Genomic DNA, 14,861 nt, shown 5'->3' on the forward strand with positions numbered 1-14,861 from the left:
CTGTGTGCTTTTTCCATTCCAGCTGGCCATACACACACCCATACTAGGTGCCCAAGAACAACTGGGCCTTCTTGAAAAGCTTCCCTTATTAGGACAAAACGAGGCCACCTTCCAGTGTGAGAGCTGATAGATAGAGGGAGCTCTAGTTCTTTTCCTTGTATTCCTGAGGCCACCACCATCATGCCAGCCTTCCTGGCACAAAAAACCCTTTCTCAAATCCCAGAGCTGAGATAGAGAGGCCTTTCCAAAAAGGAAAACAAAAACAAAAACAAACCACTTTACTAAAATCCAATGGGAAAATAAATTATAGAAACGCATACAACATAAAAACATCCACGTTTACAAAGCTGTAGTCTTGATGAACGACCAGCTATAAACACAGCACCGGGCTTATCAGTCCCAAAGCCCCTCATCTGTATCGGAGGGGGTGGTTCAGCAGAGGTTCAATTGGGTCGGACTTTGTTTCCTTATTCTTAGAGGCTGGTTGGTCCCAAACAAACACAAAATGACCCTTCTCAAACCATGAAGGGTTCTGTGTTTTGGTTAGTACTGAAGATTTCTTTGTACTCCTGACTCTGATCTGTCCCTCAAGTATCCTGGGTTCTGGAATTTGTAAGATTCCTCTAGCTCTTCTGGCTGCTGTGGAGAGAAGATGGTCAGTTCGGGCACTGGCATGAGCACTCTATTAAGACAAAATCCCTCATGGCATTGGGGGTGGGGGCGGCCCAGCAGATGGAGGACCTGAGATAGGATTAGAACTGCTCATTTCTAGCTCGTGGGTCTTCCTGAGGGAAGACACAACTTACCTGATGGCCAAAGTCAGACTGTGGTGCCAGCGCAACAGCTCTTCCTGGTCTGTGGACATAAGCAGTAGCTTCTCACAGGGAAAGGACAGCTGGGGAGAAATCACCTCTTAGTGCACACTTCAGAAAGGTCCAGGCTAAAGGTGAAGGCCTTGCTGTTTCCATGGACGTAATTTCAGGCTGAGATGAGAACTAACTATGAACCCCAAACTCCTGTTATCTCAATATAGGTGGCTTAGTTCCTCTGAAGGGGGCCCAGGCCCAGGAGATAAATTAGGTACACAGGTGTTTGAGGTCTATTTTGAGGCTCTCCTACCTTACCTCGGGCTCCCGGCTATAACTTACGCTGAGCAGTCCACCACAAGGGCCTCCTGAGTGGCCAAAGACCCTGTGGAGTTGACACTGGGCCATGGGGTAGAGGGCACGGCAGGCAAAGGTGCCACTCTGCAGCAGATGCAGTGGGGGTCGAGGTTTGGCCATGAGGAGCACATCCGAGAAGAGGAAGAACATTCGGGGCCGAGGCTCCCCACGGGGAGGCACTACCAGTAGCCAGCCCTGACGTAGGAACCAGCGACCTGAGGGGTGGGAGAGCTGTTACTCTGGTGCTGCTCTAGGACCACGATCCATGGGAACAGAGGGAAGGGGAGGCTGAGGAAATAGGGTGTATGTGCTGGCAATACAGAAAAAGGTGGGTCAGAAAAGGGCAGTTCGAGGATTGAGGAGTGGGGGAAGAAGGGGAGTAGTGTGCAGACTACCTGAGGTAAGCCCCTTTGCCTGGCGGCCACTGAGCAAAGCCTGAACACGCCGGAGGTGCTGGTCATTCTTCTGTCTCTGACCAATGCTGTGGACTCTCTGAGCAGTCTCACTGATCAGCCGGGCAGCCCCTGCAATAACATCCCCAGCCCTACTCCCAGTACAGCTTTGACTGTGGGTGACTGATGGTGGTGAAAGGCTATTCTGCAGGGGACTAGGGTTAGGGTCTAACCGCTTGAAGAGCAGGCAGGGCAACAGGGACATTGTGTACATGTCAGTGGAAGATAGGAGCATACCAGATATTGTTGGAGGTCAGAACCAGAAAGGGATACAGGAGAGGCAGCCTCCTGCCTGTGTTTCAGAGGAGCAAGAACATACGTGTGAGCTGTTGGTGGTCAGGGCTGTTGGGACCTGTGTTTTCAGCCAAAGCCATGACAAGATTTTCATACCTGGAGTCAGACAGGTGGAAGTCCATGAGGGGAAGCAGAGCGGGCAAAATTCCCTCTGCCTGACCTACATATCACCCCCTACACACACTTCAGTTCAAGGCCGAAAGATCTACTTCAGATTATTGTGTCCCCCTGCCCCACCCTTTCATCTGGGACTCAGGCTCATACCCCATGGCCCTCTTCCATCCCACACCAAAGAGTCAGGAGCAGACTGAGCATAATTTGGGAGTCTACATCCCATGATGAAGTTAATCAACCCAAGGAGGATGCTACAGACAACCTCACTATATGCTCTTAACATCCCCAGGGACAGAAATTCCAAGCTAGACCAACCTCTCATCTCAACAAACTTCCAGATACCTTGTCACTAGCTCTATTACTAGGCCCCTCACTTCAATGTAGAGTTCCACATTCCCAGCTAAGGGCCTGAGGCTGCAGACCCCAGGTACTCCAGTGGGTTCACATGTATTCTTGTGAGGTTCTTAGGAGCAGTTTGTCCCAGAAGAGAGAGAGGCAGTGGGACAGAAGCCATAAGACCCCACAAAGCTGAGAGCGGCAGTCATACAGACTCAGAGAAGTTGGCTGAGTCAAGGTGAATTTACTCACTGCTGGAGCCTCTGCAGAGGCAGAGGGAGCAGGTCCTGAAGATGCAGGCTTCCAAACTCAGGGCGGCCTTCCTGAAGTCGCACAAACCTCCGGAAACGTTTATTTTTCTTTAGTTGTTCCTGGAGTGATGAAGAAAGGGTTGGCAGCAGGGGGACAAGCCACCCCTTATATTGTACCCATCTGTGTGCCCAACCCTCTGTAAGCTGTGTGCTCCTGAGAGAACCCCTACAGGGAACTTAGTACAGACCAGGGCACCCAGAGGGCCCTATAAATGTAGTAACAGTATGGATGAAGTTTGTATCTCCAGAGGAAGAGGCAATGTATGGGGCAAGAGGGGATGAGGGAAAGGACTTGAGATCATCTTCAGGTTACCTGCAGGGTGGTCTGGGACCTCTCTGCATTGGCAGCAAATTGGGTGTAGAGCTCCAGGTGGGGGCAGAAGCCTTCCAGCCCCTGTCCCCAGTGCCCTCCTTCGAGGTAGGGAAGCAGCTCTCTGCGTGGGTGAGGACAGTAAAAGAGCAGTCCAACAACTACGCAAGCACCACCTCATTTAATTCGCATAACCTTGCCCCGGAGGTAGTGGTATTACCCCATTTTGCAGAGGGAAATCGGGGCAGGTTACGGCACTGGGCCAAGACCACAGGTGAATTAATTGGCAGACTCCGTATCTGAACTCGGGTCACCCTCCAAGCTTCGTGCACTGCCAGAGGCCAGGGTTCTCCCTCTTCTCTTTCCCCACGCCCCTTCTACTCACTGGCTGGCGCCGTAAATGAGCTCCCAGGGCCCAAACAGGGCCTGGCGCTCCGCTGGTCGCAGGGTGCCCTTGGCTCTCAGAATCCCCACGAAGTACTGCAGGAGGAGAATACCGGTATATACTCTGTAGGAAGACGAAGCTAACGCCAAGTCGGAGCTAGAAACTGCAGAATGCCTGAGCTCCCTTTATGCAGGAGAGACAGTCCAAGGCCCACTATACTCGGGGTCAGGGACCTCGCGGAGACCCTCCCATACCCTGGGGTCCCCGCCCCAAACGGGAGGGTGTGCGCAGCCCGCACCGTGGCCACCAGCCCCAGCTGTTCCTGGTAGCGCCGTTCGGTCTCCAGCAGCTCCCGGGCAGTGCAGGCGCGTTTCCGCTCCCAACGGGCACGCTGCTCTTGCACGGGGCACCGAGCACTGGCTCCCGGCCTCTCCATGCCTGGCTAGGGGGTCAATGCTTCCGGCCTCAGCCCGCCGGTGATTCAAATTCCAACGGCTCCTGGGGCAGGGCCGAGGAGAAGAATGCGCCCCCTGGCGTCGGGAGGCTCCGCACAGGACAGCACCAGCGGGGGCCACCGAACCGCATCCAGTCTCTGCCATTACGGCCTCGCCCTACCGCCAGGGCGGCGCTGTAGGCGCGCGAAGCCGGCTCGGGCAGCGTCGGGTGGGGCAAGTAGGTGGCCCTCCTCTGAGTTATGAGAAGTTGAGGCAGCAGTCTGGACCTTGACGTAGGACACCGGCAGGGCCTCAGTGTCCCATCAGTAAAATAGGGTAGGGGACAATAGTTATGGTACATATTGCCCTGGGCCTGTGCCAGACACTAGGGCACAGTCGTCCCCAGTGCTTTTCACTACTAGGAAACCTCATGGGTCACAGGATTGAATATTTTGCCCCCCTCGGACAAAAGTTGATAGGTTTTAAGTTACTAACTTGTTTTCACCTTTCATACAGATCCAAAACCTGACAACCAATTAGCTCCTGGTCAGCAAATGTCAATAACCAACGTGGTGGTCGAATTGCTGTAATTCGGGCCAAAGGCTAAAGCTTGTGGTTGATTAGTTGGTGCTACCTAGTCGAAGATAAAATGGACCAGATTTTCCTTACTTAGGTCTTTCAAAAAAGACCAGGCAGTAGCCCTGGAGGGTAAATTGGCAGTGCCGTCTTGTATGTATGAGAAGTCTTAAAATGTGCTTACTCTTATGACCTAGCAATTCCATTTTTAGGAATGCATCCTAAAGAAACAGATATGTGGACAAAAATATGTATACCAGGATGGGTGGTACAGTGTTGTTCATAACAACAGAAAACTAGAAACTATCTAAATATCCAGTGGTAGAGAATTGGCTAGGAAAATTATGGTACAGCTATTTGAAGGAATAATATGAAAGCATTAAAAATGGTGGGGGCTTTGGGGCACTTGGGTGGCTTAGTCGGTTAAGCATCCAACTCTTGACTTTGGCTCAGGTCATGATCTCACAGTTCATGAGATGGAGCCCCACATTGGGCTCTATATTGACTCACATTGGGCAGAGCCTTCTTGGGATTCTTTCTCTCTTCTCTCTGCCCACCCCCCCCCCCCAAATAAATAAATAAACTTTTTAAAATGATGTAAAAAAAAAACCTGTCAATATGGAAAAACATATAGTGTATTGCCACGACCAAACAAAGCATGCTACAAAGCTGCTTGTACAATATGATCCCATTTATGTATAGCATATATGTGACTGACTGGAAGGATAAACAATTGAGGTAATTGTGGTTGTTATCTCTAAGTGATCGGATCAAAGTTAATGCACTCCACAAATATTTTTTTAAGCACCTAATCTGTGCCAGGCACTGGATCACTGAGGTTAAAAGGGTGAATAATTCAAATATAGGGGTCTTTTAAAATTCCCTTGTTTTTCTCCTTTTCCCAAGTTTTCTGCTTGAGCATACATGCATTACTTTTTAATTAGAGGAAGAAATGCTGTTAAAGACCAAAATGTTAAGAAACCTTCAGACCCCATTCCTACCGCTGTGGACTCCTAGGAATTTGGACCCCAAACCAAGAACCAGGGTACTGTCAGGGTTCTGAGGTCCCCTCTAGCTCTCTGACATTCTAAGAATTCCAAAGAGATATGCTGGACTTAAATCAGGGGAAAACAACTTGAAGGGTTGGATGGCGGAAAGAGAAAGTTTGGGTCAGACTGCCTTGGACTCCAGTTGCAAGGAAACTGGTGATACCATATAGGTAGAGGACTGTTTACACTGTCTCCAGTGAATGTGGGACAGTCCACACTAAGAGTTCAAGAGTAGAAGGGGACAGATAATCCCATTGTAATTAGTATCACCATGAGTCTCTTCTGCAACCATAGGATGAGCAGAAATGTGGCCCTCAATGTCTGAAGACACAGACCCTAATGACCAAACACTTTGGACTTAAACACCACAGAGAGGTCATGAATCAGGCAGGTGGTGCCCCAGCCAGTTGGTCCTGAGTATGCCATGTCCCAACCTGGACATGCTCAGGAAACAAGACTCTGGGAGCTCAAACCTGTTTTAGGATTTGGCAGACTCCCAGCTGCAAAGACACGATCCAGGGTCAGAGTCTACATTCCCCACCCACACCAGAGACACAGTCACACACAGAAACAAAGAGCTTAAGAAAGATAGCACCATGGGGAATTAAATTCAAAATTTAATTAACTTTAAAAGCTGAGGGGAACCTGGGTGGCTCAGCCAGTTGAGTGTCCTACTTCAGCTCAGGTCATGATCTTGCAGTTGGTGAGTTCAAGCCTCACATGGGGCTTGCTGCTGTCAGCCTGTCAGCACAGAGCCCACTTCAGATCTTCTGTCCACCTCTCTCTGCCCCTCCCCCACTTATGCTCTCTCAAAAATAAATTAACATTTTAAAAAACAAAATAATAAAACACCAAAACAGAGAGAGACCTGCACATAGATGCAGATCTAGGCTGGCCAAAAGCAACTGGCCAAAAGCAACTGAGATGGTAGGGAGATGTGTGTAATTATATAGAGCACTGCAGAGCAGTGTACCAGGGGATCCTGACAGAGACCTAGAAAGGAAAACAATGGAAATATGAAGAACATTTGGAAAGAGGGAAAATGAAGTAAAGCTGGAATGGATGTGAGAGAAAGATCACACATACAGACTCGAGACTCCAGTTAACATGGTGCTTCTGTCCTCTGTGCTTCCCATGACCTTCTCCACTTCAACTAGATAAGTCATTACCACATTCTATCTTATTTAGGTCCATCCAATTCAGATACTAACATGTACCTTCCATGTGTCAGTGTCTAACCAAGGTGCTGACATCACAGCTAACCCAGACAATGAGCTGACCTTCCACATTACACACCGGATCAGATTTCTGTAGATGGCTCTCAATTTGGCTCCAGAAATAGCAACCTAGATTGCTAGGCTGACCACCTCCTTGGAGGACAGCAGTTGTTCAGCTGTGCAAGTTTTGGTATACAGTATGACAGTCTGACAAGGCAGATAATTTGGGGTGCTATAAAAATGCAATGTCATGCTCTTGGAACAGTTGTGGTTTGACAAACACAAGTCATTGACAATAAGCTCCCTGAGGGCAGGGAAGGCGTCTTAGTCAATTTGGTTTTTCTCAAGTCCTGGCAAGGTGATCTGCAGAGAGAAAAATGTTCAATAATGGTTAGCGAATAAAAGATTTAGTCAAATACTGGACCCTGCCCTTATGGAACTCAAGGCTATTAGACCAGATAAAATGTAATAAATCACCATAATATAAATTGGATGGTGGGCAAGGTAATCAGCAAGGGCAGGCAAAGAACCGGGGTGGTTCAGAGGCACCAGAAATCTCTTCCTGTGGTATAGAGTGGAGGAGGTGGCCTTTGAGCTGAGTCTTGAACCACAGAAGGTATACAGACAAGAGAGTAAAACTATTTAACAGGGTAGTGGGTGCACAAGTACTGATTCATGTACTAGAAGCTGGTTGGGACATTCAAATGGGGTCCTTGGGCCTCAGCTGTTCCAGGCATTACCTCTTTAGATAAGAGATCATTAGAGTCCCCAGGAAGAAGTGAGGTAGCAGAGCACCCGGAAGCTAGGGGCTAGTTCTTAACAGGGTTAGAAATACTTCAATATATTTCTCTAATCCATACAACCAAACTGGTACATATGTGCTGAATGGTAGCCCCAGATACGAACTTCCTGAGATGGCCTGACTCTCTTCTGGTTTGTTGAAGCCATAGAAACCTTATTAGAATGTGAGCTACAGAAAGAAAAAAAAAAAAAAAAAAGAATGTGACCTACAGAACAGTAGAGGCTGTTCTCTAGTTCAATGCTGTATCCCTAGGGCTTAGAATGGTCCCTGGAGAATTGGAGGAGTCTCAATAAATGTTTCTCAAATGAGTAGGCAGACTGGGAACCCCAAGTCTTGGGGTCCTTTTACTTTTCATCTCCTTGCACCCACTCTTCCCTTCCAATCCATGTTGCACACTAGCCATCAACACAACCTAGTATGAGACTTGGATTCTGTCATTCTCTTGCACAAGATATTTGATGCCTTTCCTTTGCACAAAATACCACTCTCCCCGTTGTTTTTAGTAATTGAATTTCTACTTCTTCAAAGTCCTGATCAAATTTTGCCTACTCCTGTATTACTTTCTGAGGCAAAATTGATCTCTCTCCCCTGAATATTGTGATAGTGTTTGCCCTCACTCACTGGACAGTGAGCTCCTTAGGACAGGGACTGTGTTTTATTCATTTCTGTACCTTTAGTCCATAGGCCAGTGCTGGACATAGTGGATGCTAAATAACTGTTAAATATAAGAGTGACACTAGATGAACAAAGGTGGTCAAAAGTCTGGGGGGCGGGGTGAAAATGAATAGTTTAATTTGAATGGAGTATGAGGGAGAGTAGTAGGAGATAAAATGGAAAGGCTTCTTGGGTAAGATTTTGAAGGGACTTGGAAGTCAACTAGAAGAAGAAGGTGGACAGATGGAAGCCAATGAAGGTTTTTTGAGCAGAGGTGTAATATGATAAATAAATTTAGTTTAAGCCCATCAGAGTCCCTCTCCTACATATATTCAGTTTTCCATTTATATTCAGATTAGCCTCCCACCTGCCTATCTGTCCACGCACCCCAGGCCTCCCCAGCAGTTTGTCCTACCCCTTTACCTGCTCCTTGTCTGGGCCAGGGAGATATACATGGGCTGCTTCCCCTCTTAGCCAGAAGCTGTGGGGGCCCCAGCTCCCTGTCTTTCCCCCTCTCTGCCTGGGGCTGGGAAGCAGGCCAGGGTTAGCTGAGGCTGGCTGGTGAGCAGCTGGGCGGTGCCAGGGGGAGCCTGTGCCAGGTGGTGCCTTGGGTTCCAGGCTGAGCCTGTGACCCCGATAACCTCCTGCCTGTGCACATACCTGCCCCTCACTCCACCCCCACCCAGGCTTTGGTATCGGGGAAGGGGCATAGGGCCAGGCAGACCCACGGGACTTTGGCTCCATCTCTACAAAAGGGCCCTCTGTGAGTCAGCCTGCTCCCCTCCAGGCTTGCTCCTCCCCCACCCAGCTCCTGTTTCCGATGCACGTACAGCCCGTACACACTGTGTCTGGGACACCCCACAGTCAGCCGCATGGCTCCCCTGTGCCCTAGTCCCTGGCTCCCTCTGTGGATCCCGGCCCCTTCCCGGGGCCCTGCTGTGCAACTGCTGCTCTTACTGCTGCTCCTGGTGCCTGCCCATCCCCAGAGCCTGCCCCGGATGCAGGGGGCACCTGGGTTGGGAGGAGATTCATCTGGGGAAGATGATCAACTGGATGGGGAGAACCCACCCAGTGAAGAGGATCCACCTGGAGAGGAGGATCCACCTGGAGAGGGGGACCCACCTGGAGAGGACCCATCTGGAATGAAGACTGAACCAGGAGAAGAGGACTCTCTGAAGTTAGAGGATCTACCTACTGTTGAGGTACCCAGGGATACTCAAGGCTCCCAGAATAATGCCCACAGGCACAACAAAGGTAAGTGGTCAACAGCCCTCCAAATCTAGGTTCCAGGAGGTTTTCCTCCCCCCACTAAACCCCAACCCAGGCAGGGATTATTCAGGGAAGGGGAGGAACCTATACTCTGACAGTAGCTTTTTCCATCCTTGGGGGATCTCGTGCCACCAGACCCTTCCCCCTTTCAGAGCTAGAAGGGGATGAATGGAGACAAAAAAAGCATAGATAGGAGATGAAACAGAAAGAGATGAGAAAGAAGAAAGAGTATGGTTGGGGAGGAGAAAGTTGAGGAATGTGGAAAGAGAGAAGACATAAGAGAAATAAGAATATGAGGGAGGAGGAAAGATGGGGGTGGGGTAGCAGAGGAAGAGCAGGACAGGTCTGTAGACTGCAGATGAGGTGATCTCTACAGACCCTTCCTGCTCTTTCTCTCTGCTACCACACCCCCATCTTTCCTCCTCTGAAGAAACTGAGACCTAGGAAGAAGGAATAGCAAGTAGAGGATCCTGCTATTTTGACTCAGAACCCAGGAACTTTGGGAAGGGAGTTGGACACAGGGAGAAAGGGGAGAGGGTCGACTGACTTGGGCCTGGAGACTGAGGCCCTGGCCCACTTTAGAGACTCTAAGACAGTGGTTGCAAACTAGTATCTCTGGGGCCAGTAGGATCGTTGGGCTACCAAGCTATTGGTGTTATGTTTGTTTGCAATCTGTTGTGTTTTATACCTAGCCACTTAAGGCATTTGCCTTACCTGCTATGCCTTTGTAAGGCATCTGAGTTGGAGAACCCCTACTAGTGAGGGGGACCCACTTCATGCTGGACGCTGGGGAGGGACTGGGCTTAAAGAAAGGCTTTTCATCCTTCTCATTTATGCAGGAGATGACCACAGTCATTGGCGCTATGGAGGTGAGACACCTACCCCCTGCACAGACCCAACCTGGGCATCCTGCTCTGCTGATCTGAACCCCCAGTTATCCCCGAACATTGGTCCTGTGCGTCCCACTCATTGCATCTACGACTGCGAGTCCCCAACACCGCCGCCCGCTGCCTGTGTCGGCCCACATCCCTGATTTCTATTTCCCGCCCCGTTCTTTCTCACTCCACCCCCTCACTTTTTCTACCCTGCTTCCCTAACAGTTCCTGGTCTTGTCACTAGACTTCCAGTCCACACTCTCTCATTCCAGCCGACCCGCCCTGGCCCCAGGTGTCCCCAGCCTGCGCAGGCCGCTTCCAATCGCCGGTAGATATCCGCCCGGAGCTCGCCGCATTTTGCCCCGCCCTGCAACCCCTGGAACTCCTAGGCTTTGAGCTCCCGCCTCTCCCAGAACTGCGCCTGCGCAACAATGGCCACACCGGTGAGGGGAGCCTCCGGGAAGGGGCGGAGGCTATCTGGGGGTGCAACCTGGCCTATAATAGAAGGCGGGTGGGGGCTGTGCTAAGGAGTTTGGCTGGCCCTCCTAGGTAGGCTGGCTCTCCGGGCTCACTGGGCTCTTCCCTCGTAGTGCAACTGACCCTGCCTCCGGGGCTGGAAATGGCTCTGGGTCCCGGGCGGGAGTACCGGGCCCTGCAGTTGCATCTGCACTGGGGGGCTGCGGGTCGCCCGGGCTCGGAGCACACGGTTGACGGCCACCGTTTCCCTGCCGAGGTGAGCGCGCAGCGGAGAGGCGAAGGGGGGCGCTGGGCGGGGTATCTTGTCCACTCCTAACCTCTGTTCCTCTCCAGATCCACGTGGTTCACCTCAGCACTGCATTTGCCAAAGTTGATGAGGCCTTGGGGCGCCCGGGGGGACTAGCCGTGCTGGCCGCCTTTCTGCAGGTACCAGCCCTGGACACCCCTATTCCCTGCTTCCCCGTACCCCAGAGCTCAGTGTATCTTGACCCCAGACACCCCATCCTAGCACACTCACCCTGGCACCCAGCAATCCTCATTCACTCACTGATTAATTCATTCAACACCTACCCACCGTAAGCCAGGAGTTGAGCCACACCAAGGAGTCAGAAACTGTGGTTCCCGGTCTCTAAGGAGTCCACCACCAGTGGGAGAGGCTGAAATGATAGACATATACAAAGGACACATAGTAAGAGAGGTGGTCAGGGAAAACTTAACAGAGGAGGTGAAACTTGGAAGCCTTCACTAGTGGGAAAGAAAATGAGATATTCCACACAGAGCCAACAGTATATGTGGACTAAGAATATGGCCCACTCAGGGAATGGCAGGTGGAATGGACAGGACACCAGGAAGAGTGATTTCTTGCTTACAACTTTAATTTCCACTTTGTGAAATGCGATAAAGCCTAAAGAAACATTTAGTGACCTCTTTGGATCTGTAGTGATCAAGGCTACATACACAGTGATTAGAAGAGACTAGTAAAGTGGAGGGATGGTGAGGTACCTTCTAGGCTCAGTCACTGCCTAACTGACTACTTAATGCCACCCTGACAGCACAAAGTTCAGAAAAGTGCCTCTGAAATAGCATGTCCTTGCTACAAAAGTCAAACACATGAATTATTAAGGTGAATGCAGAGGTAATGAGAATACAAAGGTTATTATGGTTTTCTGTGGGGAGACCATGGAGTGTAAAGGTGGAGGTGGGCTCAATGAGACTAGGATCCAGATCACTGAGAGCCTTCTATCCTAGTAAAGTGGCCTATCTTCCTTCTCTTCCAATTTGCCATTGAAAACCAGTCCACCAAGCATATTAGGTTAGTTTGCAAAGTGGAAGTAAAATGATTGAGTAGTAATACATAAGATTTTGTGTTCCCCAGCATTCTCAGAACTGAGAAGTGGAGGAGGGCTAAGGGAAGCCTACCTCATCTTCAGGCCTCTAGCCATGGCCCTAGATACCTATAAGAGCTTGTCTTGTACTGTTATTTCCCAGGAGGGCCCAGAAGAAAACAGCGCCTATGAGCAGTTGCTGTCACATTTGGAAGAAATTGCTGAGGAAGGTCAGTTTGTTAGTCGGGCCACTACCCTCAGTACTCTTGTTCATGAAGAGTTACCTTTGGGGAGCCTCAGGTGAGAGGATGGAGATGGCCCCCCTCCCACAGGCAGGGAACCGACATGTGAGCTGACTGACTATGGGAGCCTCCGTGAAGGGGCGGAGGCTATCTGGGGGTGCTCTGCTGATCTGAATCAGCAATAACTGTGAAGCTGAGAAGAGGTTAACAGGCACAAGCATACTGCTGCCCACAGGCTTTACGGTAAAACAAAACAAAACAACCCAGCAGCCCAAAATCAAACAAAAAACAAAATAAGAGCCAAAACAAAACAAAACAAAAGACTGCAAAAATAAAATAGCGTTTGGAACTTAAGAGGTTGAGTCTGGGGAGCTAAAAGTTTTCTGAGAACTGTCTAGTTCTCCTTCACAAGCATCAAATATTTTAAATTTGTACTTTTGTTAGAAATCTTTCCCTTCTCAGCCACTCTGGGTCATTTTAAACCTCACTACTGGACCTTAGATTTTACTAAACTAGAAGGAACTGTGCTTTTTGAGTTTTTGTGTCTGTTTTTTATAGTTTCAAACATCTAAGTTCTTCAGCTCACTTTCCCTTTTCGTTCATTTTGGGCTTAAACCTGTAGTCCAGCATGTTGTCATAGTATGCAAAGTAAGAGTGAAGAGTCAGAAGGAGCACCTAAGGAGCCCTTCTTTCACTCTGGGAGGCCCCTCAGCCCTTTATCTTTTTCTCAGTTATGTCTTGTGCTGAGTTATGGGAAGGGACACACCTGGTGAAGAAGTGCTCTCAGGAACTTGCCTCCACTTGGCTTCTGGGAGATGAAACTATATCCCTGCACCCAAAAGCTTTGGAGGGGAGAAATCTAGGTGGGACTCCAGCACAGGTCCTCTCCGCAGACTCAGAGACTTGGGTCCCAGGACTGGATGTATCTGCACTGCTGCCCTCTGACCTCAGCCGCTACTTCCGCTATGAGGGGTCTCTAACCACACCCCCCTGTGCCCAGGGGGTCATCTGGACTGTGTTCAACCAGACAGTGAGGCTGAGTGCTAAGCAGGTGGGGCTGGGGCATGGTGGTGACATAGGGGATGTGGGGGAAAGAGGTATAAGGATGAGATCAAGATGCATAAGGAGATGAGGGGGCCTTATGGGGGAAGAGGGGACAAAGGGGTTGAAGCCCTGAGGTGCTGGCTGTGAGTAGGCCTGTGAACCTTTCATTTTCTTGTCATGAGCCCACCCCCCTGTCTACTGACCTCCCTAGCTCCATACCCTCTCTGCCTCCCTGTGGGGACCTGATGATGCTCGGCTACAGATGAACTTCCGAGAGACGCAGCCGTTGAATGGGCGAATGATCGAGGCCTCCTTCCCGGCTGGAGTGGAGAGCAGCCCCAGGACCGTTGAGCCAGGTGCAGCTTGGTGGTGACCCATATTGCCATGTCCCCCCTGGCCACAGGTCCCTCATCGTCCCATGTGTCTTCCTTTGTGCCTGTGTCTGTCATTGGTAGTCACAGCCCCTGGTTCTAATGTCTCCTTTTTCTCTTCAGTCCACCAGAATCCCTGCCTTGCTGCTGGTGAGTCTGTGCCCCTTCTCTAGCTCCTGACCCCTTGGCACTGTTCAGCCTCAGGGGCTAGGGCCACCTGTACCCCTTCTCCTTTTCTGCAGAATAGACCTCCAACCCCAATAAGAAAGAGGGTCGGATCAAGGGCGGGGGCTCCTCTGTTGTCCCCAGGGCAAAAGTTGGTTAGAAAGAAGCCCCAGAAATCTAGCATCCTCCTTCCCAAACAACCTCTTTTACTTGCTTTTAGGTAAAAAAGGTGCTTATCTTACTCGTTCTTGTGTATCTACCCCCATCCCTTTGAGGGCTTCTTCTGGATTCTGAGACACTGAGGGCAGCTGAAAAACCTGGGGGGCAGGGGGGGAATATACTGAAGCAGGCTGAATCCTAGACTCTTCACTCTGAGGCGGCCTCTCCTCTCCCTCCAGGTGACATCCTGGCCTTGGTTTTTGGCCTCCTCTTTGCCGTCACCTGCGTCGCCTTCCTTGTGCAAATGAGAAGGCAGCAGAGGTATACCTACCTGCTTCCTTGCGCCCTTCTTCCTCAGGCACTGCCCCACCTCCCTGGCTGGAGTCCAGACGTTTCATGTACTTTGTGTGCAAATGAGTTCATCTGGAGGGGCAGTTTTCTGACTAGGCTTTTGTGTTGTGTAGACTCCGAAGTGGGACCAAAGGGAATGTTAGCTACCACCCAGCAGAGGTCACCGAGACTGTTGCCTAGAGTCCTTGGAACTTGGAGAATGTGCAGAGAAGCCAGCCAGAAGAATCTGAAGGGGAGCTGGAGACTGTCCTGTCCTACCCTTTACATCACTTCCTTTTTAAGGTCCAAATATTTTTTTAAATAAAAGTTTCTAATAAAATATATGGAAGGCAGCTTTGTTCTCTAAATCAGGATGGTGTATTCATTTTCTGTTGCTGCCTTTAACAAATTACCACACTTTATGGTAATGCAAATTTATCTTCTTAGAGTTCTGGAGGTCAGAAGTCCAAAATGAATCTTATAGGCTGAAGTCAAGGTATAAGGGCA

The 14,861-nt window shown here is 50.0% G+C and overlaps 2 protein-coding genes across 4 annotated transcripts; one reads left to right on the forward strand and one right to left on the reverse strand.

Moving 5' to 3' along the window:
- Positions 1-261: 261 nt before the first annotated feature.
- ARHGEF39 (Rho guanine nucleotide exchange factor 39) lies at positions 262-3,850 on the reverse strand. Its single transcript, XM_086683488.1, has 9 exons — positions 3,664-3,850; positions 3,366-3,460; positions 2,984-3,104; positions 2,612-2,730; positions 1,935-2,005; positions 1,559-1,687; positions 1,149-1,378; positions 807-895; positions 262-639 (listed from the first exon to the last, which is right to left on the reverse strand). Exons 1-9 carry the CDS (start codon positions 3,799-3,801, stop codon positions 624-626), a joined length of 1,008 nt encoding a protein of 335 aa, XP_086539614.1. The 5' UTR covers positions 3,802-3,850; the 3' UTR covers positions 262-623.
- On the forward strand, positions 3,803-14,707 carry CA9 (carbonic anhydrase 9). Of its 3 annotated transcripts, XM_086683483.1 has the most exons (11): positions 3,803-9,351; positions 10,206-10,235; positions 10,514-10,684; positions 10,832-10,974; positions 11,052-11,144; positions 12,207-12,273; positions 13,179-13,336; positions 13,541-13,685; positions 13,824-13,850; positions 14,264-14,345; positions 14,489-14,707. In XM_086683483.1, exons 1-11 carry the CDS (start codon positions 8,970-8,972, stop codon positions 14,553-14,555), a joined length of 1,365 nt encoding a protein of 454 aa, XP_086539609.1. In that variant the 5' UTR covers positions 3,803-8,969; the 3' UTR covers positions 14,556-14,707. The 3 variants fall into 3 exon arrangements, with proteins under 3 accessions (XP_086539609.1, XP_086539608.1, XP_086539610.1); XM_086683482.1 differs by lacking the exon at positions 14,264-14,345; XM_086683484.1 differs by lacking the exons at positions 12,207-12,273; positions 13,179-13,336; positions 14,264-14,345.
- The last annotated feature ends 154 nt before the right edge of the window (positions 14,708-14,861 follow it).

This window comes from Puma concolor, chromosome D4 (genome assembly GCF_028749965.1).
Source record: "Puma concolor isolate L17-30 chromosome D4, mPumCon1.1.hap2, whole genome shotgun sequence".
Classification (NCBI taxonomy): Eukaryota; Metazoa; Chordata; class Mammalia; order Carnivora; family Felidae; genus Puma; species Puma concolor.

Coding starts and splice junctions, on each gene's coding strand:
- ARHGEF39 (XM_086683488.1), bottom strand. CDS start 3,801: ATGGAGAGGCCGGGAGCCAGTGCTCGGTGCCCCGTGCAAGAGCAGCGT. Junction 1,688..1,934: donor TGACCACCAACAGCTCACAC/GTATGTTCTTGC, acceptor ATGTTATTGCAG/GGGCTGCCCGGCTGATCAGT. Junction 1,379..1,558: donor GGCAAAGGGGCTTACCTCAG/GTAGTCTGCACA, acceptor CCCACCCCTCAG/GTCGCTGGTTCCTACGTCAG.
- CA9 (XM_086683482.1), top strand. CDS start 8,970: ATGGCTCCCCTGTGCCCTAGTCCCTGGCTCCCTCTGTGGATCCCGGCC. Junction 13,337..13,540: donor TGAGGCTGAGTGCTAAGCAG/GTGGGGCTGGGG, acceptor TGACCTCCCTAG/CTCCATACCCTCTCTGCCTC. Junction 13,686..13,823: donor CCCCAGGACCGTTGAGCCAG/GTGCAGCTTGGT, acceptor TTTTCTCTTCAG/TCCACCAGAATCCCTGCCTT.